Source organism: Dipodomys ordii, unplaced genomic scaffold, assembly GCF_000151885.1.
Source record: "Dipodomys ordii isolate 6190 unplaced genomic scaffold, Dord_2.0 Scaffold11, whole genome shotgun sequence".
Classification (NCBI taxonomy): domain Eukaryota; kingdom Metazoa; phylum Chordata; class Mammalia; order Rodentia; family Heteromyidae; genus Dipodomys; species Dipodomys ordii.
This window is the reverse complement of record NW_012267227.1, coordinates 8864074-8890389: the sequence shown is the minus strand read 5'-3', so window position 1 is coordinate 8890389 and position 26316 is coordinate 8864074. Positions and strand designations below refer to the sequence as shown.

Here is a 26316-nt window from a genome sequence, read left to right as displayed (position 1 = left end):
TTTTTCTTTTTGCTTATGTGGTGCTGAGGAATCCAACCCAGGGCCTCATGCATGCAAGGCAAGCGCTCTACCACTGAGCCACCTTCCCAGCCCCGGCACTATTTATTTTTGGTCAGTCCTGGGGCTTGAACTCTGGGCCTGAGCGCTATCCCTCAGCTCTTCAGCTCAAGGCTAAAGCTCTACCACTTGAGCCACAGCACCACTTCCAGTTTTCTGGTGGTTTATTGGAGTCTCACAGCCTTTTCTGCCCCTACTGGCTTTGAACCAGGATCCTCAGATCTCAGCTTCCTGAGTAGCTAGGATTATAGGCATGAGCTGCCAGCACCCAGTTCCAAGGCACAATTTTTGGGCTAGTCATATCAACAAATACTGCTTACTGGCTTGTCCTTCCTGAATGACTTCTCAGCTTGAGATGCAGTTGCCACCACTTATAAGAGCTTCTGGACAACACATGTAGTTGATTCTGGGTACCATTTTAGGAGTTTCTTTAGAGGGAGGAAGGTGTCAAAGCTCAGGCACTATTCTAAACCATTCATCAATGATTTCAGTACAAACCATTCAAACTCCACTTCTCAACTATTTACTTCATAACCTAGTGCAACTCTTCCCTGGATACCCCAAAAGTCAAACAGCACACTTCCTAGAATTGAACAGTCTACCAATACCCCAGGCTCAGTCCTACCTTGTTAGTCCTCAAAGTCACTTTACTAACTTCCATTGATCCTTGCTGCCACTAACATTCTCAAGGCCCTCCTCAGCAAATCTCTGGCTACACAGCTAGCTGTTCCAGTTTGTTCCATGCCATACTTACCTGCCAGCACTTTCTCTCACTTTTTCATTCTTGTCACGAAATAAACTTCTTTACACATATTCTAAGATGTTTTATAGCCTAATAGCACCCACCTACTCCATTATTTCTAAATAACTCATCTGTACTCCAGCCATCTTCCCTCTGCTCCAAAAGCTAGAAAGTTTGTTTCTTCCTCTGAAACTAAGGTCCTTGGCTGAAATTTCTCTTTCCTTCTACCTATTAGCTTGCTAAGAGCAGACCTAACTCAAATCCTGTACCTAGGGTGATTCAGTTAAGTGTGCTATATAACTGAGCATCTACTTATATACTGCCTGATGACAGACTCAGCAATACTTACAGAAACTACACAAGAAAACCAAATCAACAGGAGCAAGGAAGTAACTCATACATATACATATATATTTTAAGTATTTACAAACACTTTCAGATTTGAACCAAGTACACTATTTTATTATCCTGAGCTCTCTCTTCCAATGTACACTGGATACTCTGAACTTAGAAAGAGCCAAGACTGGTGAATGTTCTAAGCAATACTTGGGAGTTTATAATGCAAATGATTGCTTAGGGATACAAATTAGGTGAATGGGAAATTCAAACTAGCTCTGCAAGCAAATCTAGAGTAATACTCAGATCAGGGCCAATGTTCAGAAAAAAATGTGGTAATCAAGTTGAAAGATCATTCAAGGTGAGTCTTACATTTTTATTAAACCAATTTTCTATACTGTATATAGTAGTATATACCACTGTATCACTCAAGTGAAATTATATAACTACTTTATTGGTTATCATTATTGAAATAAATTTTACTAGCAAACAAAATTCTAAATGAAAATTTTCACTTTTGAAAGGACTGTTTTGAACTGAACTTCTACAAAACATTCAAAGAGCATGCAATTGGTAAGATTTTAAAAATCACTTTCAATTTTTGCTTTTAGTAAGAAAAAGGGTTAAGACCTCCTTTGTTACCTTCATGTTTACCTGTAAAAGGAAAAAATTCACACTGAAAATCTTATCAATACAACTGACCAAGCTACTCAATAAAGTTAAATGTATATTTCAAATCAAACTTCATTACTACAAACTTTAAGGGAGAATACAAGTCATAGTGCCTCAGCATTAAATTCAAACAGGCATCCATCAGTAATCTAAATACTTATTTTTTAAAAAAAAACAAGTATTGATTGTCTCATTAAGTTTATTCTGAGCTGGATGCTGGTGACTCACACCTGTAACTCTAGCTACTCGTAAGTCTGAGTTCTGAGAATGTTTCAAAGCCAGACCAGGAAGTTTGTGAGACTCATCTCTAACCACCAAAAGGCAGTAGTAGAGCTGTGGCTCATGTGGTAGAGGACCAGCCCACAGTGAAAAAGCTAAGTGTCCAGGCCCTGAGTTCAAGCCCCCACCCGCGTGCGCGCGCACACACATACAATGTTTATGCTAACATCACACAATGTTGTTTAACAACTTTTCCATAAACAGCACATAAAGAACACATTGTTGGGCTGGGACGGTGGCTCAGTGGTAGAGCGTTTGCCTTGCATGCATGAGGCCCTGAGTTCGATTCCTCAGCACCACATAAGCAAAAAGAAAAAAAGCCGGAAGTGACACTGTAGCTCAAGTGGTAGAGCGCTAGCCTTGAGCTGAAGAGCTGAGGGACAGTGCCCAGGCCCAGAGTTTAGGCCCCAGGACAGACAAAAAAAAGAAAAAAGAAAAAAGAACACATTGTTCTTCATAAAAAAAAAAAAAATGTTGAAAATAAATAGCAAAACAGAATGAGCATAGATAATGTGGACCAAAAGAAATAGTTTATGTAAGACAAAATAAAAACCTCTGAATATGCCAAGACCTAAGACGTTTCTTTGGAAAGTATACTCCCGCGCAGTCCCACAGAACGAAGTATGATTTGTCAAACACTCCTGTCTTTGTAGAATCATAGTAAGACTCAACAGTTAGATTCCTATGTGAAAAACAGTAATACCACACAGAAAAAATTCCTCTTCTCAGATGACAGCTGCATACCTCCATGCTGAGCTTCTTCCATTTGAGATGAAGTCTCATAAGCTACTAATTTTTTTTTTTTTGCAAGGGCTGGCTTGAAACCTAGCTGATCCCAACCTCAGTGAACTAAGTAGTTAGGTTAGAGGCATGAGCCTCCCCCGCTGGCTCTTATCCTTACTGAGCCACAATCTGGCTATGATCTCCATGCTGGTTTCAAACTTTGGCAGTCAAACAATTCTGTCTCAGTCACATGAGCAGCTGGGACTACAGGTATAAACTACAGGTACCTGATATTATATATTTTTCTAATTTACTTATTATAGAAATGATGCACAGCCGGGCGCTGGTGGCTCACGCCTGTAATCCTAGCTACTGAGGAGGCTGAGATCTGAGGATCACAGTTCAAAGCCAGCCCGGGCAGGAGAGACTGTGAGACTCCTATCTCCAATAAACCACCAGAAAACCGGAAGTGGCGCTGTAGCTCAAGTGGTAGAGCGCTCGCCTTGAGCTGAAGAGCTGAGGGACAGCACCCAGGCCCAGAGTTCAAGCCCCAGGACCAAAAAAAAAAAAAAAGAAATGATGCACAAAGAAATTAGAGTCAAGTAATGAGTACGTTCCTTGTCTCCCTCCCATCTCCACACACGTTATATATTTCACTTTCACCAGTGTCCAGTGAGCTCTTATTGCTGTACTTTTTCACCCTTCTTCCCTTGAGTAGTGTCCTCTCCCCCCCAACCCTCCTGAAGATATACACATGAATATACCATACATAAGGAAAAGACAGAATCTTCAAAAAATACAAATATAAAAAATGAAATGGGGAAAATAAAGGTCTCTTGTTTCCGTATATTAGAGTTCATTTGTGTGTGTATATATATATATATATATATATGTATGTACACACACACATATATATATATATATATAATTTTATGTTAATATGAAAAGGCACGTAGGCATTGCTCTCTCTTAAGAATATCCTCTCTTAGCCGGGCACTGGTGGCTCACACCTGTAATCCTAGCTACTAAGGAGGCTGAGATCTGAGGATCATGGTTCAAAGCCAGCCCAGGCAGGAAAGTCCAATAAACCACTAGAAAACTGGAAATGCCGCTGTGGCTCAAGCGGTACAGCGCTTGCCTTGAGCTGAAGAGCTGAGGGACAGTGCCCAAGCCCAGAGTTCAAGCCCCACGACCGACCCCCAAAAAAAAGCATATTCTCTCTTGTAGTCTTACTATAGCTAGTACCCGGTATAATTTATCATATTTCAATGTCTTTTTTATCTAATTTCCACATATCAGAGGGAACATGCGGTTTGTCTCTTTGAGTATGGCTTCACTTAACATGATTTGTTCTAGCTTCATCTATTTCCCTGCAAATGACTTTTTTTTTTTAATTCTTTCTAATGGCTGTGTAAAATTCCACTGTGTATAGGTACCACATTTTTTTGGACTCACTCATCTACTGTAGGGCATCAGCACTATTTCCATATCTTGGCTATTGTGAATAGTGCAGCAATGAACACGGATGTGCAAGTCTTTATCACATCCTGGCTCATGATATTCTAAGTATAGATGCCCAGGAATGGTATGGCTGGTTTATAGAGAAGGTCTATGTTTAGTTTTTTGAGGAACTGCATGCTGTTCAGAGTGGTTTTATTAGTTTATATTCCCATCAACAGTGCAGTAGGGTTCCTTTACCCCCACATCCCTGCCAACATTTGTTGTTCAAATTCACATTGTTGGCCAACCTAACTGGGGTCTGATCTTGTATCTGTTAATAACTACTCCTTCATTTACACACAAAGTATTCAGAGCTAGGCAGCACTACCTCCATTGTCCAAATGAGAAAACAGATTAAGTCAAGTTGATAGTCATATAGTTAATAATTCAGAGAGCACAGAGACCATGGCTCCTCGCTCCTCGTCTCTTAGTAAGTTCCTCTATACTAAGGATCACTTTATATCTAACTTCTTTTCAAATACTTACCATAGAAATGTCCAAATCCCATGCTGATAGCAATGACCAAAGCAAGAATAACACACTTATTGAGACCACTACTGAACTGGCGTTTACTCAACTCCTTAGAAGGTTCATGTTCTTGCTCGGCAAGTAGCCGTTCCTCAGACTCTGAAGTAGAAACTGTCTTCTTCCTCCCACGGCGGCGTCGATAGGCAGGACAGGGTTGATGACTTGTTTCATCACTACTTGATTCATCATCATTAGGCTGAGATGAAAATACTATTTTAAAAAAGTTGATAATCAGGCATTAAAATTTTTAGCAAAGCTTTCACATGAAATACAATTACTGTAACTAATGCAATCCCTACATGCCTTTTAACACAAGAGATAGCCAAAAATGAAACCAACACAAACCAACACACAAATGTTCAATTTACCAAAATAAGCAGAAACAAAAAAGACCTCTATTACAGGACTCTGTTACAGATATTCTAATTGGAAATATCTACTCTTCTGGGGGGGTTATAATCACCTATCTTCCTCCTGAATCTTATAAATTTATTCTCCTAGTATTTCATTGCTAATCAGAGGCATACAACACAAGTTTAAAAAAAATCCTGGCTATTCAGTTTCAAAAAAAAAAAGTAAGCTCTACTGCTGATAAGCAACACAACAAGGCATCGAACAGTTCTTGTAGCTTGCAAAATAAAACAGCCACCAAAAGTTTCCTCAGTGTACCTGCCCATTATCCTATGGGGTCACCATCAAGGTCAAATCACTATGGTTTACTAATATAGGCTTCCAGAAGTTAGATGAGCCCTTCCCTTCGACTGCCACTCTTACTAGAAGGTTTTTAATTTTACCCTCTAGTAAATATGTCAGCATGAGGAAGTGACACAAGAGCTATCGCCAAAATTAAGGATTAGACTGGTACTGCTTATGAAAAACAAATGAAGGAAAGAAAAAAGTACATAAAAAATCGCAAGCTTAGGAAACATTCCTTGGACATTTCAACTTCTTTTCCCCAATTGTATGACTTAATACTGTGCCTTATTTCAGCAAACTATAGGTTCACAGAAGAAAAATCACTCAATTATAATCCCCATTAGACCAATTTCAAGAAAAGCAAAGCACTAAAAGTAGGGATAAAATGTGAACTAGAACTTAATTTAAAGCTCCAAAGCAAATCTCATGCTTCAAAAAAGCAAAACAATTTTTCAGAAGACAGGCTAACCATGCCACAGGAAAGCTGGTTACGTGGGTTAGTACTATTTGAATTTAATCAGCTCTCACATAACAAACACAAAGAAGTCACTACTGAATATTTCTAATATTTAGTAACACAGATGCCATTGAGATTTTTTTGGGTGTGACCCTTATTTATGCCCATCATGTTTATCTGGTTAATGTTGACCACTAGGTTTTTTCCGAGATGCTGTGGCCTCAGGTGTGAGTTTACATTTCTTGGACAAAGAGGAAAAAAAGACTTAAACATTACATAACAGAAAGGCATTCATAATCATGGCTGCATTATTTTGGCCAGACTTTATCTGACATAAAACTATAATTACCATATAAACAAAACATTTGTCAAAATTTCCAAATTAAATGTTGTTCTACTACCCATTTTGCCTTCATAATATATTGCACAAAATCAGCCTACCTCATATTAAAACATACATCTTTATCTAATGCTTCCATCTTTTTTAACCCATACATAGAATTACGCTGAAATATTTTTATTTTCAAGCTCCTTTTAAAGCGTAATTTGGCCCGCAGTCCAAGATGCAAGCAATGCAAAGGCATGCAAATAAGCTTAGCCAGCTTTTGTTTTTATTAAACAAAATCTACTTTGAACGTCTCTCAGAGTATCACAAGTAACAGGTATTTTTTAAAGCGCTTAGTAAAAAGTAAATGTGACCGGGCACACTCAGCTCTTGAGAAGCTGACTGGACTTAGTCAGACCACCTTGGAAAGCGAGTTGGCTAGGAGCATGGTGCTTCAGCCGATCATCCCAGCCCCTTATGCACTCGGGAATCTTCCACAGCTTCTCCCACCACCTTTCTTTTGTGAATAAACAGGAAAAAAAGATGTATAAAGCTTTATTACATATAACAAAAAGAGAAAAATAATTGAAAATACTTTATTATTTAACACAGCCATCTATTCTAAGTTTAAAATAATCTTACCTTTGTGTATGTGTGTGTGTGTCTGTCTGTCTGTCTGTGTTGTCTGTGTCTATTTGATCTGTGTATGTGCCAGTCTGTCTGTATCTGTGTCTATTTTATCTGTGTATGTGCCAGTCCTTAGTCTTGAACTCAGGGCCTGGGTGCTGTCCCAGACCTTTTTTGTTCAAGGCTAGCATTCCACCACTTGAACTATAGCTTTACTTCTGGATTTTTGGGGTTAACTGGGGTGAGAGTCTCACAAATTTTCCTGCCCAGACTGCCCTAGAGATCTCAGCCTCCTGTGTAGCCAAGATTACAGACATTAGCCACTGGCGCCTGGCACAATCATACCTTTCTAAATTTTAAAAACATTCACAACACAAACTTTCCTACAGTTACCAACTTTGCCTTCTGGGAAAGTTGAAGTTGGTCACACTAAAATAGGCAGTCTTTAACTGAGCCCAAAATACAGTACTATTATAGAAGCCAAAGGATGAAGAAAAAAGGGGTAGGAAACAAAACAAATTAAGCAATGAGTGCATGAAATTAACAAAGTAGAAAATAAGAAGGGAAAGGGAAGAAGAAGCTATCATACTACATAATGACAGATCATATATGGGGGGAGGTCCTATTAGCCTCTATATTGTCTAGTCACATCATACAGTCTTAGCTCCATGAAGTGATGAAAACTACCTAATGTTGCATTTCTCAGAACAGATAATCAAAACAGATCACACTGTTAGGCACTGTTAGTTTATTGGAACTATTCTGTTAGGAAGGATAAATATAATAGATTTAAATAAAACAGTAAAATAATCCAGATAACTAAGTCTGAAAAATTCTCGTCTTAAAAGCATTCTCTAAGGAGGAGGCTGCAAATGCTTGGTAAGAAATGTACGCATTATCCTGCCCATGTAATTGTAACCCCTCTGTACAGTATGTTCACAAATAAAATAAAAAAATAAAAAATAAAAAAAAGCATTCTCTAAGTAAACATTAAAATAATGTGTCCAAATTCCTGAAAAGGCTGTGTGTGACCTCTTATATGTCCAATGTCACCTTGGACCTTTCTTACCCTGATTCCATTTCCCATTTTTTTTAAAGAGAGTAACCTAGGCTGATCTTTTTTTTTTTTTTCCTGCTTACATGGTGCTGAGGAATCGAACCCAGGGCCTCATGCATGCAAGGCAAGCGCTCTACCACTGAGCCACCTTCCCAGCCCCCCTAGGCTGATCTTAAACGCTTCCCTCAGCCTTCTGAATGCTGTATTGTATTATACAATATAGAATTCTTTCTTTAAAACACTTCTTGTAGCCTATGTAAATCAGGGTAGACAAAAATCTATTTCTCGTATGTTCAAGTAGGTTTAATGCATTATTAATTATAAGCCACTCTACTCTTGCTAAGAAATTGCAAATATTACAAATTAAAAGACAATTTGAGATATTAAACTGCATTCATTTAGAATCTAAGAACTCAAATAAAAGCTAATCTGACTAAATAAAAGCTCTACATTGTAATAACAAAATTACTTAACCCAAGAAGTTCCTAAGAACTATGTAAGTTCCTAAGAACTATAGGTTTGGGGCTAGGAATGTGGCTTATGAGTGCTTGCCAAGCATGCATAAAGACCTGGGTTCAATTCCTCAACACCACATAAACAGAAAAAGCTAGAAGTAGCGTTTTGGCTCAAGTGGTAGAATACTAGCCTTGAGCAAAAAGAAGCTCATGGACAGTGCCCAGGACTGGCAAAACAAAACAAACAAAAAGAAAAGACCAGAACTATAGTTTTTTTTCTTTTTTTGTTTTTTTTTGTCAGTCATGGGGCTTGAACTCTGGGCTTGGGCGCTGTCCCTGTGCTCTTCAGCTCAAGGCAAGGGCTCTACCGCTTGAGCCATAGCGCCACTTACAGTTTTCTAGGGGTTTATTGGACATGAGTCTCATAGAAAGTCTGTGAATGGCTTTGAACCACAATCCTCAGACTTCAGCCTCCTGAGTAGCTAGGATTACAGGCGTGAGCCACTGGAAGAACTGTAAGTTTGTACCACTATGTCTAGTTCCATCTATTCCATGTGTACTTTCTTTTTTTTTCTTTTTTTTTGGGGGGGGCCAATTTGTGGAGCTTGGACTCAGGGCCTGGGCACTGTCCCTGAGTTTCTTTTGCGCAAAGCTAGTACTCTACCACTTGAACCAAAGTATCACTTTCAGCCTTTTCTGTTTATGTGGTACTAAGGAATCAAACCCAGGGCTTCATGCATGCTAGGCAAGCACTCTACCACTGAACCACATTCCTACCCTCCTATCCTCCCCCACCCCGCATGTGAACATTTTGTTGTTGTTGTTGGTTGTTGGGCTTGAACTCTCCATGGATACTGTCCCTGAGCTTTTTTGCTCAAGGCTAATGCTCTCCCACTTTAATCCACAGCACCACTTTTGTTTTTCTGGTGGTTAATTGGAGACTAAATCTTATGGACTTTCCAGCCTGGGCTGACTTGGAATCACAACCCTCAGATCTTAGCCTCCTGAGTAGCTCAAATTACAGATGTGAGCCACTGGCACCCCAGCTCCATGTGTACTCTTAAAAAGGGATAAAATAAACAAACCAAAAATAAAAGTGGAACTCAACCTATCACCATGTACTAACATCAACTCAAAATGTATTAAAGACCTTAATATCAAATCTGAAACTACGGCAGCACAGAATAAGAGAGACACTCAAACTTATAGCACAGGCAGGAACTTCCTAAACAGAGTCCCAGGGTTACAACAAATCGGAGTGACTCGACAAACAGAACAACCTTAAAATAAAAAGTTCTACCCAGCTGGGCACCGGTGGCTCACGCCTGTAATCCTAGCTACTCAGGAAGCTGAGATCTGAAGATCGTGGTTCAAAGCCAGCCCAGGCAGGAAAGACCGTGAGACTCTTATCTCCAATAACCCACTAGAAAACCAGAAGTGCTGCTGTGGCTCAGATGGTAGAGTGCTGGTCTTGAGCTGAAGAGCATAGAGACAGCACCCAAGCCCAGAGTTCAAGCCCCATGACCGACACACACACAAAAAAAGTTCTGCCCAGCTAAGGACATAGCAGCCAAACTAAAAAGACAACCAACAATTGGGAAAAAATATTTACCAACAACATATCAGACAAAAGCCTAGTATCTATTATATATAGAGAACTCAAAAAACTAATCCATCCCAAATCTAAAACCAGTCATTAAATGGGCAAGGGAACTAGAGAAACACTTCTCAGAAGAAGAGATAAAAATGGCAAAGAAACACATGAGGAAATGTTCATCATCCCCAGCTGTAAAGGAAATGCAAATGAAAACAACCCTGATATACTACCTTACCCCAGTTAGAATGGCACATATCCTAAATTCAGCCAACAACAAATGCTGGAGAGGATGCAGAGAAAGAGGAACCCTATTGCATTGCTGGTGGGAATGTAAACTAATACAACCACTTTGGAAAGCAGTCTGGAGGTACCTCGAAAACCTAAATATAATATGAAATGTACTCATTACCTTGCCCATGTAATTGTAACCCCTCTGTATGGATTTTCACAATAAAAAAATGCAACACGCACACAAAAACTAAATATAGACCTCCTCTATGACCCAGCCATACCACTCCTGGGCATCTACCAGGAACCAGGATACGAGGACACATGCACAACAGTCAAGATATGGAAACAACCCAGATGCCCCACTACAGATGAATGGATCCAAAAATTGTGGTACCTATATACAATGGAATATTATGCAGCCATTAGAAAGGACAAAATAATGGCATTCATAGAGAAATGGATGGAAATAGAGCAAATCATTTAGAGTGAGGTAAGCCAAGATCAGAGAGAGAAATGGCACATGGTTTCCTTGATATGTGGATGGTAAATCCAAAATGCAAGGAGATATGACAAAGTAAAAAGGACTCAAGAAACAAAGGATATCTACTTAACTTGTCATATAATTTCTAAATGATTCTATGTTCTTGACCTCATACATGGTAAATATATATATACACATACACACACACACACACACACACACATATACACATTTACATCTGAGGGAAGCTAGGCGGAAGGCACAGAATCAGAGGGAAACGGAAAAATACAACAGAGAGGTACACCAGCTGCACTGGACATTGATGAAAACGAACTAAGCAACTCAAGGGCAGCGATAGGAGGGAGGGAAGAAGAGGGTAAGAGAGAACAGCTTACACTAAGCAAAGGAAAAGAAATGTACCTATCACCTAATGTAAGAAAAAGTTGTACTATCAAAGCTTGTAGAATTCACAAACTTTATAGACCAAGATAATGACAACTTGCCTTGTGAAGGTTAAAATGTATTTTTACTTTAAGTATCACTATCCTACAATCCTGTGAAATTGATGTAGTTACTTAATCTAAATAAAAAATTATTTTAAAAATAAATGAACAGCCGGGTGCCAGTGGCTCACGCCTATAATCCTAGCTACTCAGGAGGCTGAGATCTGAGGATTGAGGTTCAAAGCCAGCCCAGGCAGGAAAGACTGTGAGGTTCCTACCTCCAATAAACCACTAGAAAACCAGAAGTGGCACTGTAGCTCAAGTGGTAGAGTGCTTGCCTTGAGCTGAAGAGCTGAGGGACAGCGTCAAAGCCCAGAGTTCAAGCCCCATGACCGACCAAAAAAATAAATAAATAAATAAACAAACAAACCAAAAGGTGAGGGAAAAACTATCTGAATGCAGCAGGAATCCTAGAACTTAATTTATCTGGGCTATACAGGAAGAGAGCTCCAAACATGGTAGCTCATGCATGTAATTGTTTCTAGTAGTGGTAATTGGGAGGATCCAAGACCCAACAGAGCAAAGTTTGCAAGACTCCATCATCTCAAACAAATAAACAACAACAAAACTTTGTGGCATGTGTCTATCATCCCAGTTACACAGGAGGCTTAAGAAACATCATCATGGGGCTGGGAAGGTGGCTCAGAGGTAGAGCGCTTGCCTTGCATGCATGAGGCCCTGGGTTCGCTTCCTCAGCACCATTTAGCTCTATCAACTAATCTTGGTTATTACTTTAAATTAAAAAGTGTAAGAGGCCAAAAAAAAAAAAAAAAGAAACATCATCATGGGGCTGGGAAGGTGGCTCAGTGGTAGAGTGCTTGCCTTACATGCATGAGGCCCTGGGTTCAATTCCTCAGCACTATATAAGCAGAAAAAGCCAGAAGTGGCGTTGTAGCTCAAGAGGTAGAGGGCTAGCTTGAGCTGAAAAGCTGAGGGACAGCACCCATACCCAGAGTTCAGGTCCCACGACTGACACACAAACACAAACACACACGCATACACACAAAAGAACATCATTTGGGATAAGCCAGCCAAAGAAAAAACTAAGAGATGCCATCTGAAAAACAACTAAAGCAGAGTCAGAAATGTGGTTCTAGTGGTAGAGTGCCTGGCTGGCAAATACAACTCTGCATTCAAACCTCAAGGCTACCAAAACCCAAACACTTAAAAAAATTTTTTTTGAATAAAAAGATGAGGAAATGGAAGAAATACTATGTATGGCTGGAGTGTAGCTCAATGGTTGAGTGCTTATCTAGCATAAGGACCTTGTTTTAATCTTCACAAAACAAGGAAAAAGGAAAAGAGGGTATAGTCAAGACAAAATAATGCTTTACTCTAGGGCCATAGTGACAAGGAAAACATCAAATCTAGTAGATTTTATTTTTTGATTTGAGTTTTGGAGCTGGGAATGTGACTTAGTGGTTGAGTGCTTGCCTACCCCTTCTGTGCTTGGTACCACATAAAAACAAAAAATAAACAAAATTTTTTTTTTAATTCTCACTGAAATATATCCAAAAGTTGAGAGCTAGAATTAGAAAACATGATACAAAAATAAGTGGTTGAGTGTTATATCCATGTGCTACCTTTACATAGGTCTTACCAGTTTCTGGCTGGCAGAATGCATACTGGCTGCTCAAGGAGGAGCCCATGTGAAAGTCATCAGAATTGTGTGCCTCCTCAGCAACCAGAACCTCTTGACTTTCAGTTTCTTCTAACTTAGGTGGCTCAAGGGTAACAATATCAGAGTCATCACTGGCAGTTCCAAAATAGACATTGTGTTCAGGTGACTTCGTTTCTTCTACCTAAGAAGTCACAAAATTACAGACAGTAAATCCAATCATTATTTGAGTCTTATATTTTCTGTGCAATTTAAAATATATAATGGTTCCTAGTATTATGAAAGTATGAGGTGAAAATGAAGTATAATTTCTTTTGTATTTCTTCTTTTCAGTATTGGGGATTGAATTCACAGACAGTGGACAAGGGCTTGACCACTGTCAACTCCTAAAGACATGATGCCTACCCAGCCAGTAAAGGACCGCACAGTAGCAAGGCTGTGGAATTCCTATCATGGTATGCAACCATGAGTGAAATACACAGGAAAAATTTCATGCAGAAAAAGAAAAAAAAAAGGAAAATATCATATAATATTGCATATTGCTTAACTCTTGAAATGACAACATTTTGGATATGCATGGTTGAATATTAAAAATTTTAACATAACGGAAATAATGCATAAAACACATGACTTTTCTAAATTAGAAGACAGAGCCAAGGATGGAGCCCAGTGGCAGAGTGCATTCTTAGCAAGTACATACAAGGTTATGGGCATGACCCCCAATACAGTTTAACATTAAAACTGACAAATTTTTCCATTAAATGTGCTTATAATTCAAATAGGAATAAATCCACAACTAGAATTGAGACTTCAATTAATATTCTCTATGGATATTGTTTATCATACATTCAGAGAAAAATACCTCAATTTACCTCAATTGCTGATATAATTTGTTCCAAAGCAGGAAAAGCAGTTTCTCCCAGTAACAGTGTCTCATTTTGGCTTTGGCTGCTTCCTGATAGAACACAAGGATCAATAAATTTATCTTTTTTTCCTATTAATAACTCTTCAAACTTTATTTCCTAAAGCTGTATAATACAGTACAGAATTCTTTAAAATACTTCTTGACTTTTTGTAGCCTATGTAAGTCAGGGTACACAAAAAAATCTATTTCCAATATGTTCAAGGGAATTTAATGTATTATTAATTCTAAGCCACTCTACTCTTACTAAGAGATTATAATTATTACAAATTAAGAGACAATTTAAGACACTGAACTGCACTCATTTAGAATCTATTAAGAACTTAAATGAAAACTAATCTGACTAAATAAAAGCTCTGTTGTAATAACAAAATTACTTAACCCAAGATAAGAACTAAGAACATGTACTTTTAGATACCAGGGAGAACATTTCCTGCTTAAAAGTTCATTCATCATGGGCTGGGAAGATGGCTCAGTGGTAGCGTGCTTGCCTTGCATGCATGAAGCCCTGGGTTCAATTCCTCAGCACCACATAAGCAAAAAAAAAAAAAAAAAGCCAGAATTGGCACTGTGGCTCAAGTGGTAGAGTGCTAGCCTTGAGCTGAAGGGCTGAGGGACCGCACCCAGGCCCAGAGTTCAGGACCCACAATCGGACCAAAAAAAAAAAAAAAGTTCATTCATCATTACTTAAGAACCAACAACACTCTCCATGCAAACAAAAAAAAGTTTGCTTATACTATACTTATACCTTATACACATGTATGTATTGTATATACACTAGACAATGAGTTCTGCCCCCCCTCCCCCTGCCATGCCCCATATTGGTACTTAGGGCCTCATGTTCTTGCTCAGCTTCCTCTATCCCCAAAGCTGGCATAGGTTGGTGCTCTACCACTTGAGCTTTGCCTCTACTTCTGGATTAGAGCTAGAGAGACTCTTGGAAGCTGGCTCATACCTAACTACTCAGAAGGCAGATATGAGGATGGTAGTTTTGAAGCCAGCTCAACACCTGGGAGTCTGATATAGTAGAACCACGGATTTGAAGCTAGCCACAACATAAGGAAACTGTCTCAAAAGAAAAAAAATACACTCATTTGTCCAGTGTATACAATTTCTATTTTTGACCCTGATGCAGTTACTTTATTCTCTACAGTTATATAGTTACTTTATATTTTAATTCAATTCTTTTTAAGATTTAAGAATATAAGAAGATTATGAGGTAATTATTAAGAGTTGTATTTATATAAATAATGTGGGCTTCAAATATATATACAGATATAGATATAGATATATAGATATATATCTCACAACCACATGAAACTACATGGCAAAATACCATTTCATCAAATTCTTTTTCTGAAGATATTGGCGCTAGAACTCTGGGCCTGGGTACTGTCCTTCAGCTCTTCAGCTCAAGGCTAGTGCTATACCAGTTGAGCCACTACACCACTTCCAGTTTCTGGTGGTTAAATTGTAGATAAAGTTTCTCGGCCTTTCCCCCCGGGGCTGTCTTTGAACAGCAATCCTCAGATCTCAGCCTCCCGAGTATCTACGATTAAAGGTGTGAGCCATCGGTACCTGGCCATTTCATCAAATTCAAAGGCAAATACTCTATACATGATCACTGGAAAGAGTTTAATCTCTTTCTTAGCCATAACATTAATAATGGCAAACAAATTGCATTTGACATCAAGTGTCAATTCACCATAATCCATGTAATAGTAGTCACTGGTAACAAATTACATATCTATATAACAAGCCCTTAGAGCAGAGAGGGGACTGGGCCCTGCCTTGACTTCTCTAAACCCATACTTCAGTGCCAACTAATCTGCACTTAATAATTTTAGTTCTTCATGACCTGACCACTGCATCATTAGCCAGAAAGGCTGACCACACAAAACTCACAATGTCATTCAGACATCCAAAGGTTTTAAGAAGTTAAAATTTAACCACTCACAAGCTGGGCACCAATGGCTCACACCAGTAATCCTAGCTACTCAGGAGGCTGAGATCTGAGGATCATGGTTCAAAGCCAGCCTGGGCAAGAAAGTCCATCTTATCTCCAATAAACCACCAGAAAACTGGAAGTGGCGCTGTAGCTCAAGTGGAACAGTACTAGCCTTGAGCTGAAGAGCTGGGGCATAGCACCCAGGCCCAGAGTTCAAGCCCCACCACCACCACCAACAACAACAAAAAAAGAATTTAACCACTTACCTCCCTGCTCTATCTGCAGTAATTGTACTTCCTCTTGCTCTAGAGATGAACATTCTGGGATAAGCTCACAGCTGTCACTGCCAGAGACAGAATTCATCATCTCTACATCAGACCCCTAGGGAAAAAGTGATTATCGTTCAGTTATTTGTATATTATTGCATATTATATATTATTGCTGGATGTGATTGCATGGAAATGCTTCCAAAAATCAGAAGTCCTAGCTGGATGCCAAAGGCTTACACCTATAATCCAAGTTCAAAGCAAGTCTGAGCAGACAAATTTAAGAGACTTTTATCTCCAATTAACTAGCAAAAGAGCTTCAATTAGACACATGGCTCAAGTGGAAGAGCACAGGCCTAAGAGTAAAAAAGTGAAGCAAAGAGGCCCTGGTGGCACACAAAAAATAGTTCTGGTTTATATGCTATAGGAAATAGTGTTGGGGCTGGGAAGGTGACTCAGTGATAGAGTGCTTGCCTTGTATGCATGAAGCCCTGAATTGGATTCCTCAGCACCACATAAGCAGAAAAGCCAGAAGCGGCGCTGTGGCTCAAGTGGTAGAGCGCTAGCCTTGAGCTAGAAAGCTGAGGGACAGTGCCCAGGCCCAGAGCTCAGGCCCCACAACTGGGGGGAAAAAAAAGGAAAGTTTGTTTAAGCTGGGAATATGGCTTAGTAGTAGTAAGAGTGCTGTGTATGAAGCCCTGGATTCCATTCCTCAGTACCACATAAACAGAAAAAGCCAAATGTGGCACTGTGGCTCAAGTGTTAAAGAGTACTAGCCTTGAAAAAAGCAGCTCAGGAACAGCGCCCAATCCCTGAGTTCAAGCCCCAGGACTGGCCAAAAAAAAAAAGGTTTATTTGCATGTGGTTTTATCTTTGAATGAGTTGCAAATTTTAATTTTTTATATTCTATAACACCTTATGCCTGCAATCCTAGCTATTCAGGAAGCTGAGATCCGAGCATCATGGTTTCTAGTCAGCCCAGGCAGGAAAGTGCATGAGATTCTTATCTCCAATTAAGCATCCAAAAGTTGGAAGCAGAACTGTGGCTCAAGTGGTAGAACACTAGCCTTGAGCCAAAAAAGCTCAGGGATAGTGCCTAGCCCTACATTCAAGCTTGTGAGAGTGCGTGCTCACTCATGCAGACACACTTACGTATGCCCGCGTGCACACACACACCATTTCTGAGATTCAAATGTATTTTATGTGTTCATCAAATAGCATAGGCATTTTGTTTCTCGACCCACTTGACACAAATTTCAAACCTGAGAATTTATTCTGATGTTTCCCTGCCATAAGCTTCTATGGACTTAACTGAACCAACCTACTTTGGATTTGATGACCTTCCCTTTGAAGCATAGCAATATCTGGGGCTTGTATTTTTCTTTTTATTTTTGGTACCGTACTTCGAGTCCATTATTTTTGCTATTTTATTGGAGAGAATCTTAAGGACTTCCCTGTCCAGGCTGACTTCTAACTATAATCCTCTGATCTTAGCCTCCTAAGGTGCTAAGATTATAGGCATGAGCCACAATCCTGACTTCTCTTCATTTTCTATAAATATATATATATATATATATATATTATCAGTTTGAGAAAATAAACCAATGCTTATTACGTTCTAGTTATGTATATTGTGTGCATCATGCTATATAAAGCTTATTTGGTGACAGTTCTAGCCCTAAGGTCCTATCAAGTTGTTATAATACAACATAAACAGACGTTCTCCATTTTACTGACAGTCTGGTCAATTTTCTAGCTATACACTCAGCCAAATTACTGAACTAACTTTTCTAACACTTAGTCTTCACAACTGTAAAACAAGAATGAGATAGGCATCAGTTATTCAGGCCTGTAATCCTAGCAGTTGGAGGCTAAACTAGGTAGGCAGAAGGAAAGTTAGCTAGGCTCCATCTCCAAAATAACCAGCAGAAAGCCTAAGTAGACATGGCTCAGAGACATGTACAACAAGCACAAGGTCCTGAGTTCAAATCTAACTGCTGCCAAAAAGGAGAGAGAATGAGTGCAAAACATGGTGGTAGGTACTTATAATCCCAGCACTCATGAGGCTAAGTATCACAAATTAAAGATCAATATAGTGTGACTCTGTCCTGGCCAAAACCTACCTCCAAGAAAGAATTGAAATAATCTATATTACAGGCCCAATCCCCCTTTTGTTTGGTGCTGGTTCTGGGGCTTCAACACACCAGGGCCTTACATTCTCTACTTTTTTCCACTTCTGGCTTTTTGGTGGTTAACTGGAGTCTCATGAACTTTCCTGCTGGGCTTGCTGAGATCCTCAAATCTTAGCCTCCTACGTAGCTATTTACAGGCATGAGCCACTAGCACCTGGCTCACAGGGCACTTCTTAAAAATTGTGAGAATATAGGCCAAGGACAAGGCCTATCAATAACAAGACTCAATAAGCAGCTGCCAAACGTCTCAAAGCTAGGAAAACTATGTACAATTATATAGAAGATATCAACTAACCTGGGAGGAGCTTTCACCAGTCAGATCTAATATTGAAGGGAAAATGTTCAAGCTACCCTGATACATTTACTTTAAATACATAAAAATATAGGCCTTCAAAGAACAGTTTATAACACTGCTAACACTAAAATTACAAACTGCCTCATAAGAAGTATAAATAACTTACCTCATGATTGATGACCGTCCAGCCACAAGATGAATCACTGTCACTGGAATTTTCAGACATTTTTTAGGTCTACAAATACAAGAACATATTGACTTGTGGTACCATTTTTTAAACATTCTATAGGAAGCTCTTATTCCAGGTGCTACCAACTATGAAAGGTGGCTTACTGACCTTCAGATAAAACCGAGACAACCCACTCATACATAGATTTACCATATGACATTTGACTTCATACTTACAGACCAAATACCCCTTTGATGACAAAGAGACCCTCCTGATCTATAATAATATGGACAGTTAAATTGTTGAAATAAAGGAAATGCAGGGTGGGCACCAGTGACTCATGCCTGTAATCCTACCTACTCAAAAGCTAAGATCTGAGGATCAAGGTCTGAAGTACCTCTCTTATCTCCAATTACAAAAAAGCCTAAAGCGGAGCTGTAGCTCAAATGGTAGTGTGTCAGCCTTGAGCAAAAAGCTCAGGGACAGAGCCCAGGCCCTCAAGCCCCAGGACCAGCAAAAAAAAAAAAAAAAAAGAAGAAGAAGAAAAGAGAATGAGAAAGAGGGAGAAAGGGAGAGAAAGAGAAGGAGAAGGAAGTAGCAAGCCAGACAGCCAGGCAGCCAGCAAGCAAGTAATCAACCCAGCAAGAGAGTGAGTAATGTGAAAGAAAATGTAGAATATGATGGCGCAGAGTGGAAGGGGCAGGAGAACCAAATTCCACTCTGAGAAGCAGGTCAATGCAGTGCAGAAGAGATACCAGCAGGGCTGGGAAGGTGGCTCAGTGGTAGAGCGCTTGCCTTGCATGCATGAGGCCCTGGGTTTGATTCCTCAGCACCACATAAGAAAAAAGAAAAAAGCCAGAAGTGGCGCTGTGGCTCAAGTGGTAGAGCGCTAGCCTTGAGCTGAAGAGCTGAGGGACAGCGCCCAGGCCCAGAATTCAGGCCCCACAACCGGGCCCCCCCCCCAAAAAAAAGAGATACCAGCAGTAATGGCCTGCAGGACTGCCTGGGCTTCAGTGCAAGTTCTAGGGCTGGCCTGGGCTAGCTACATAGTTAGCCCCTGTCCCACAACGAAATAAACCATACTTAATTTGTAAAACTAAAAAAAATTACTCTTGCCTCATTAAAAGTAACTGGAACTAGTTACCTGATAAGATGGTACCCCTCATCATTGCTGAGTCACTACATTTTACTATGTACGGATGTCAAGTTTCCATTTCCACATCTTCTAGAATTACACATGATGGAGAAGAATGTGGGCCACTATTATCCCATAATTCTGAAATTCCGAAGAAAAACAACCAATAGCCTGTAGGCAAAGGACCCCAGAGCCAGGTGAGATGAGAGGGCCGTCAAAAGTGCTTCAATATACTTTTCCAAGGTTCTGCACCTTTCATCTCCCCAGCTGTGAAAATGCCATCATTTCACTTGAGAAAGATATTGATGTAACTAATGAAAATGCTTTTACAATCTTTCTAATTAACTTTCTAATTTCTATCCAACAAGGAAGAATCCTAGAGACATCTTTGGAGCATTTAATACTGTAGTCACCATTCAACAAGTATTCACCGAGCTTACTCTGCCTTGAACAATGCCAAGTACTAAGAAGAAACTAGAAGGAAAATTAAAAAAAAAAAACAAAACTGCTCTAAAGACAACTTAGCCTATCACTGGTAACTCTCATCTATGATCCAAGTTATTTAGGAAGCTGAGATATGAGGATTATGGTTCAAAGCCAGCCTAGGCAGACAAAAATTCAGGAGACTCCAATTACCTAACAAAAAGCTAAAGTAGAGCTGTAGATAGATAGAGCACCAGCCTTGAGGAAAAACAAAGTGTGAGGCCCTGAGTTTCAAGCCCCAGTATCAAAACCAGAAGAAAGAAAAAAGACAGTTTACTTTCCAGATGTGACCAACTAATTGTTCACAAGTTCCAAAGGAGAGGGCGGCAGGAATTAGAATATACAATACAGTGGTTAGAAAGGCCTCTTAGAGGGGCTGGGAAGGCGGCTTAGTGGTAGAGTGCTTGCCTTGCATGCATGAGGCCCTGGGTTCGATTCCTCAGCACCACATAAGCAGAAAAAACCAGAAGTGGTGCTGTGGTTCAGGGGGTAGAGCGCTAGCCTTAAGCTGAAGAGCTGAGGGGCAGCGCCCAGGCCCAGAGTTCAGGCCCCACGACTGACCAAAAAAAAAAGAAAGGCCTCTTGGAGCCAGGCGCCAGTAATCTTAGCTACTCAAGAGGTGGAGCCCTGAGGATCACAGTTCAAAGCCAGCTGGGGCAGGAAAGTCTTATCTTGCCTTGAGCTGAAGAACTAAGGGTCTGTGCCCAGGCCCAGAGTTCAAGGCCCACGACCAACAAAATAAATGTTTACTAAAACCAGGTGTGGTACAGCGGTACACATCTATTATTTCAGAACCTAGGAGACTGGTGGAGATGGGGAAGTTTGAGGCCAGGCTGGGCTAGATAAATGAGTTCCAGGACAGCCTGGCCTACACAGCAAGGACCTATCTCAAAAAGAGACACACATGGCTGGCTGAGTTCACAGTGCAGAAATGCCAACTTCAAGGTTATGTGCATCATAAAAATAAAGACAACCAGTCCATGGTAAGCTGGCTCTTCTAGGCATAATGGGGTAGAGAAACACCCTCTCAGAGGAGGAATAAATTCACTTTATCCATGTTCAGAAAGAGGCAGTAATACTGTTACGTAGCAAATTATCTCGATCTAGAAAATAACTTCTGTAGAAGTGAATCAATAAAGCATTACTTCCTAAGTTTCCTTCTCCCATGTAACAACCTCTGAAATTAGGAAACAAAACCCACTAGTGCCTTATTTGAGGACTGAAAACCCTACCTCTGTTAAAGTTTGACATAGGGCTGGGAAGGTGGCTCAGTGATAGAGCGCTTGCCTTGCATGCATGAGGCCCTGGGTTTGATTCATCAGCACCACATAAGCACAAAAAGCCAGAAGTGGTGCTGTGGCTCAAGTGGTAGAGCACTAGCCTTGAGCTGAAGAGCTGAGGGACAGCACCCAGGCCCAGCGTTCAGGCCCCAGAACCGACCAAAAAAAAAAAAAAAAAGTTTGAAATAAAGTGAGTAAACTAGAAGAAACTGAGATACCAGCAAATATTCTTTCAATGAAAGAAAGATCCTGAGTTCCCCAAGGAACTCAATTTTGAAAAAGCTTGCAAAGACTATTATTGGGTAGAGAGATAGACAAGTTTATTCTGCCCTCAGGGGTACTAGGAAGCCTCCAGGCTTCATTATTTTTACACACGCACGCACTTTTTTTTTTTAACAGAGAAATAACAACAACTATTGGATTATGGCTCAGTGTTATATTTTATTAACAATTTTTTTTAATGTAGAGTTGTTCTAACTGGATAAAAATAAACACATCCTTTTTTATTTCAAATATCTTTTTCACAAAATGATAATTTAATTTTCTAATAGTTGTCTTCCATTTAAGAATATTGCATTTGCTGAGCACCGGTGGCTCACACCTGTAATCCTAGCTACTCAGGAGGCTGAGATCTGAGGATCGCAGTTCAAAGCCAGCCTGGGCAGGAAAGACTGTGAGACTCCTATCTCCAACAAACCACTAGAAAACCGGAAGTGGAGCTATAGCAAGTGATAAGTGCTTGCCTTGAGCTGAAGAGCTGAGGGACAGTGCTCAGACTCAGAGTTCAAGCCCCACATGGGGGTGGGGAGGAGGGAGAATATTGCATTTGTTAAGATTTGCATTATCTTGCCAGGCCCAGTGGCTCATGCCTGTACCCTTGCTACTCAGGAGGCTGAGATCCGATCTGACTATCACGGTTTTTGCCAGCCTGGGCAGGAAAGTCCGTGAGACTCTTATCTCCACTCAGAAAACTGGAAGTGGCACGGAGGCTCAAGTGGTAGAGCATTAGCCTTGAGCTGAAGAGCCTAAGCCCAGAGTTCAAGCCCCATGACCAACAACAACAAAAAAAAAAGTTTGCATACCTGATTACAGAATAGAGTGCATGCACTGTTACTTTCTAGTGGTAATACTAGTAAGTATTTATCATCTATAAAATCAGTTGATAGGCTGGGTGCCAGTGGCTCATGCCAGTAATCCTAGCTACTCAGGAGGCTGAGATCTGAGGCTCTCTGTTCAAAGCCAGCTGGGCTTGGAAAGTCCAAGAGACTCTTATCTCCAATTAACTGCCAGAAAACCAGAAGTGGCACTGTGGCTTAAGTGGTAGAGCGCACGCCTTGAGCTGAAGAGCTCAGGGACAGTGCTCAGGCCCAGAGTTCAAGCCCAAAGATGACAAAACAACAACAACAAAATTAGTTGATAATCTGTAATAATGACTTTATAAAGGTCATTAGCAATCAGCACATTTTATTCATTTGTTTGCCTTTTACTTTCATTTACTATATTCACTAAGCTATTAATTACTTTAAATTTCTAAGACTATTTAACATGAATATTCTAGGGTCAAGTTAACCTGAAGCTAGCCAAAAAGTCAGATGGCTAGGGATAATCTGCCCAGAAGGTGTTAAAACTACTAAGAACCTCTCCTGAGAACCTGACTTCCTATTTAATGTAGTCTGTTCATGAGGTAAACTAAAAGCCCATTTTAGAGCCTAAAAAAGAGAGAGAGCCACTTCCTGTCAGACAAATGATCTCTCTCACACTTTTCAACATGAGATTAAAACAAAAATTAAAGGCCTAACCAGAAAAGCACATTACAATTTCAGAGCCTTTATTACAGCAGAGTGCAAAGTCATTGTCAGGAGAAAAGCCAGGTTTTCCTCAACAGTGAAAATAGTATACCAAGTGCTACCAAAAGATCAAATGAAGCCCCTTTTGATTTTTTTCAAGCTTGCCCATCAAATAATATGTAGCACATCAAGGCATCACACTTCAAATGTGTAATATTCCTTATGTAAATAAATGTCACTTATGTAGTCCAAAAATACTTTTAGTAGGTAGATTAGTCTGCCACTTACAAAATGAACTCATTTGCATATCTGATATCATCTTCACAAATATCCCAGGAAGGCAACTAGCTATTATTTATAACTCATTAAGCCTTCTGATTCCCATATTCCAGTACTGTTCATTTCATTGTGGTGTTGCTATTTATCCAGAAGGTTTCAGAAAGATAGTAAAAGATAGTGATTTATGGACAAGTATAAAGAATTCCATTTGTGGCTTCCAGTGATTAAAGAGAAAAATTTCTAACTCTTATTACTTATGTTCCAATACTTCCTCAGAATACCCTGTAAGTTCTTTTAAAAATTTTTTACAATAAAGCCTTAAAAAAAATCCCTAAATGGGCTGGGAATGTGACTTAGTGGTAGAGAGCTTTCCTAGCAAGCATGAAGCCCATTCCTCAGTACCACATAAACAGAAAAAGCCAGAAGTGACACTGTGGCTGAAGTGGTAGATTGCTAGACTTGAACAAAAGATGCTCAGGGACAGTGCCCTGGCCCTGAGTTCAGGCCCCAGGACTGAGGGAGAAAAAAATCCCTAAAAATGTATTAGTTACATGCAATTCTGCACACATATGGCTAAATTTCATCTTAGTATTCAAAATGAAAAATAATTTGGCTAAGTTTACCCAGAAAAGGCTTCTGAAGCCAACTTGTTTCTGACTTTTAATCTAGTCAAAATTGCAAAGTATCAGAAGAGAGAGTTCTTAAAAAATAGTTATTACTTACAACAAGGCAACTTCCTTACCTTAACCGCACAAACACAGACACAATTCTGCCTGTAGTGGTTCTGTATAGTTGGATGAGTCTGCATTGCATTTCCTGTTTCAAAATACTGGGGGGGGGAGGCTTACCAGCCTTGCCAGTGTTGCCTGTGTTCAACATTTTTAGAAAAAACTACTTTAACAATAAAGGTATGAAATGGGCGGCCGGGAGGAATAGTGAAATTTGGAGAGGGTACCTCCAAAGCAGAGAACCTAAAATACTACTGCACAAAAACCAACTGAACAACAAGCTTCAGAATACATGTTTTGTTCCAAGTAAACGGACACACAGGATTGATTGGGGTAAATCTCAATTTTTTTCAAAGATGATAATGGCACAAAGACATATAACTATTCTTATGAAATATTGTTCTTAGGGCTGAGAATGTGGTTTACTGGTAGAGTGTTTGCCAAGAATGCATGAAGCCCTGGGTTCCTCAGTACCACACAAACAGAAAAAGCTGGAAGTGGTGCTGTGGCTCAAGTAGTAGAGTGCTAGCCTTGAGAGGCTCAGGTACAGTGCCCAGGTCCTTAGTTCAAGCTCCAGGACTGGCTAAAAAAGAAATAATGTTCTTAAAGAAAAATCAAAAGGGCTGGGAAAGTGGCTCAGTGGTGCAGTGCTTGCCTTGCATGCAGAGGCCCTGGGTTCGATTCCTCAGCACCCCAGAAGCAGAAAAAGCTAGAAGTGGCACTGGGGCTCAAGTGGGAGAGTACTAGCCTTGAGCTGAAGAGCTGAGGGACAGTGCCCAGGCCCAGAGTTCAGGCCCCATGACTGACAAAAAAAGAAAGGAAAAAAAGGAAGGGAGGGAGAAAGGTCAAAATATGGGCTAAGTAACCAATATGCAACCTATGTATCCATATCCAATAAATGGATAAAAAAAACAAAAACAAGGGGCTGGGAAGGTGGCTCAGTGGTAGAGCGCTTGCCTTGCATGCATGAAGCCCTGGGTTCGATTTCTCAGCACCACATAAGCAAAAAGAAAAAAGCTGGAAATGGTGCTATGGCTCAAGTGGTAGAGCGCTAGCCTTGAGCTAAAGAGCTGAGGGACAGCGCCAAGGCCCTGAGTGAGTTCAGGCCCGACGACCGGACCCCCCCCAAAAAAGGGGTACAAATTATTACACATGTAGAATACAGTACTCAAATTATTCAATGTTATAATAATGGCATAGGGCAGGACCACAATGGCTCACACCTGTAATCCTAGCTACTCAGGAAACTGAAATGTGAGGATCTTGGTTCGAATCCAGCCTGGGCAGCAAAGTCCATCTCCAATTAACCACCATAAGGCCACAAGTGCAGCTGTGGGTCAAGTGTTAGTGTTAATCTTGAGCACAAAAGGCTAAGGAACAACACCTACTCAGTGAAGATTGGCGTTGCACACACAAGCAAGCACAAAAGAGAAAACAAAACAAATACAACCACCTGCTCTATGGTTTAGTGTACAAAACTGATTCCAGGTTTTGTGGGGGTTTTGTACTAGAGATTGAACCCAGAGCCCCCCAAGCTAGGGGAATACTTCGTTGGCAAACTATATCCCCCAGACCCTTTCATTTTGGGGCTAAATTGCCTAGGCTGGGGGCCTCCAACTAGAGACCCTCCGGCCTCAGGCTTCGAAGGGAGTTGTCTAAGACTTCAGGCTCCCCAGCAGCTTTAACTGGGAAGTGGTTAAAACTCACACTTCCGTAGATGCCAGCCAGTGACCTCAACTCCAGAAGGAGTTAACTATTCATATGGTAAATATGCGGAGGGAGGGGGGAAAGGGAGAGGGAGAGGGCGGGGAGGAACACCAAGATTTTAACCTTAGGCCAGGATGCGGTAACAGTGACTTGGGGGAACGCACCTTCGAAAAGGACAAATCACTCCTAAAACTTGCAGTGCTAGAGCAAGTAAAACTATATATATATATATATATATATA

The 26316-nt window shown here is 40.3% G+C and overlaps 1 protein-coding gene across 1 annotated transcript in view; it reads right to left on the bottom strand.

Annotated features, from left to right (window-relative positions):
* Positions 1-26316, bottom strand: part of Ccpg1 (cell cycle progression 1) — a 43394-nt gene that overhangs the window by 10749 nt on the left and 6329 nt on the right. Inside the window, exons 2-6 of the mRNA XM_013009951.1 lie at positions 18674-18742; positions 16021-16135; positions 13757-13839; positions 12867-13068; positions 4792-5047 (exon numbers count right to left, since the gene is read on the bottom strand). Coding sequence (XP_012865405.1) covers positions 4792-5047; positions 12867-13068; positions 13757-13839; positions 16021-16135; positions 18674-18733 — 716 coding nt within the window. The 5' untranslated portion in view covers positions 18734-18742. The remainder of the gene's footprint in view (positions 1-4791; positions 5048-12866; positions 13069-13756; positions 13840-16020; positions 16136-18673; positions 18743-26316) is intronic.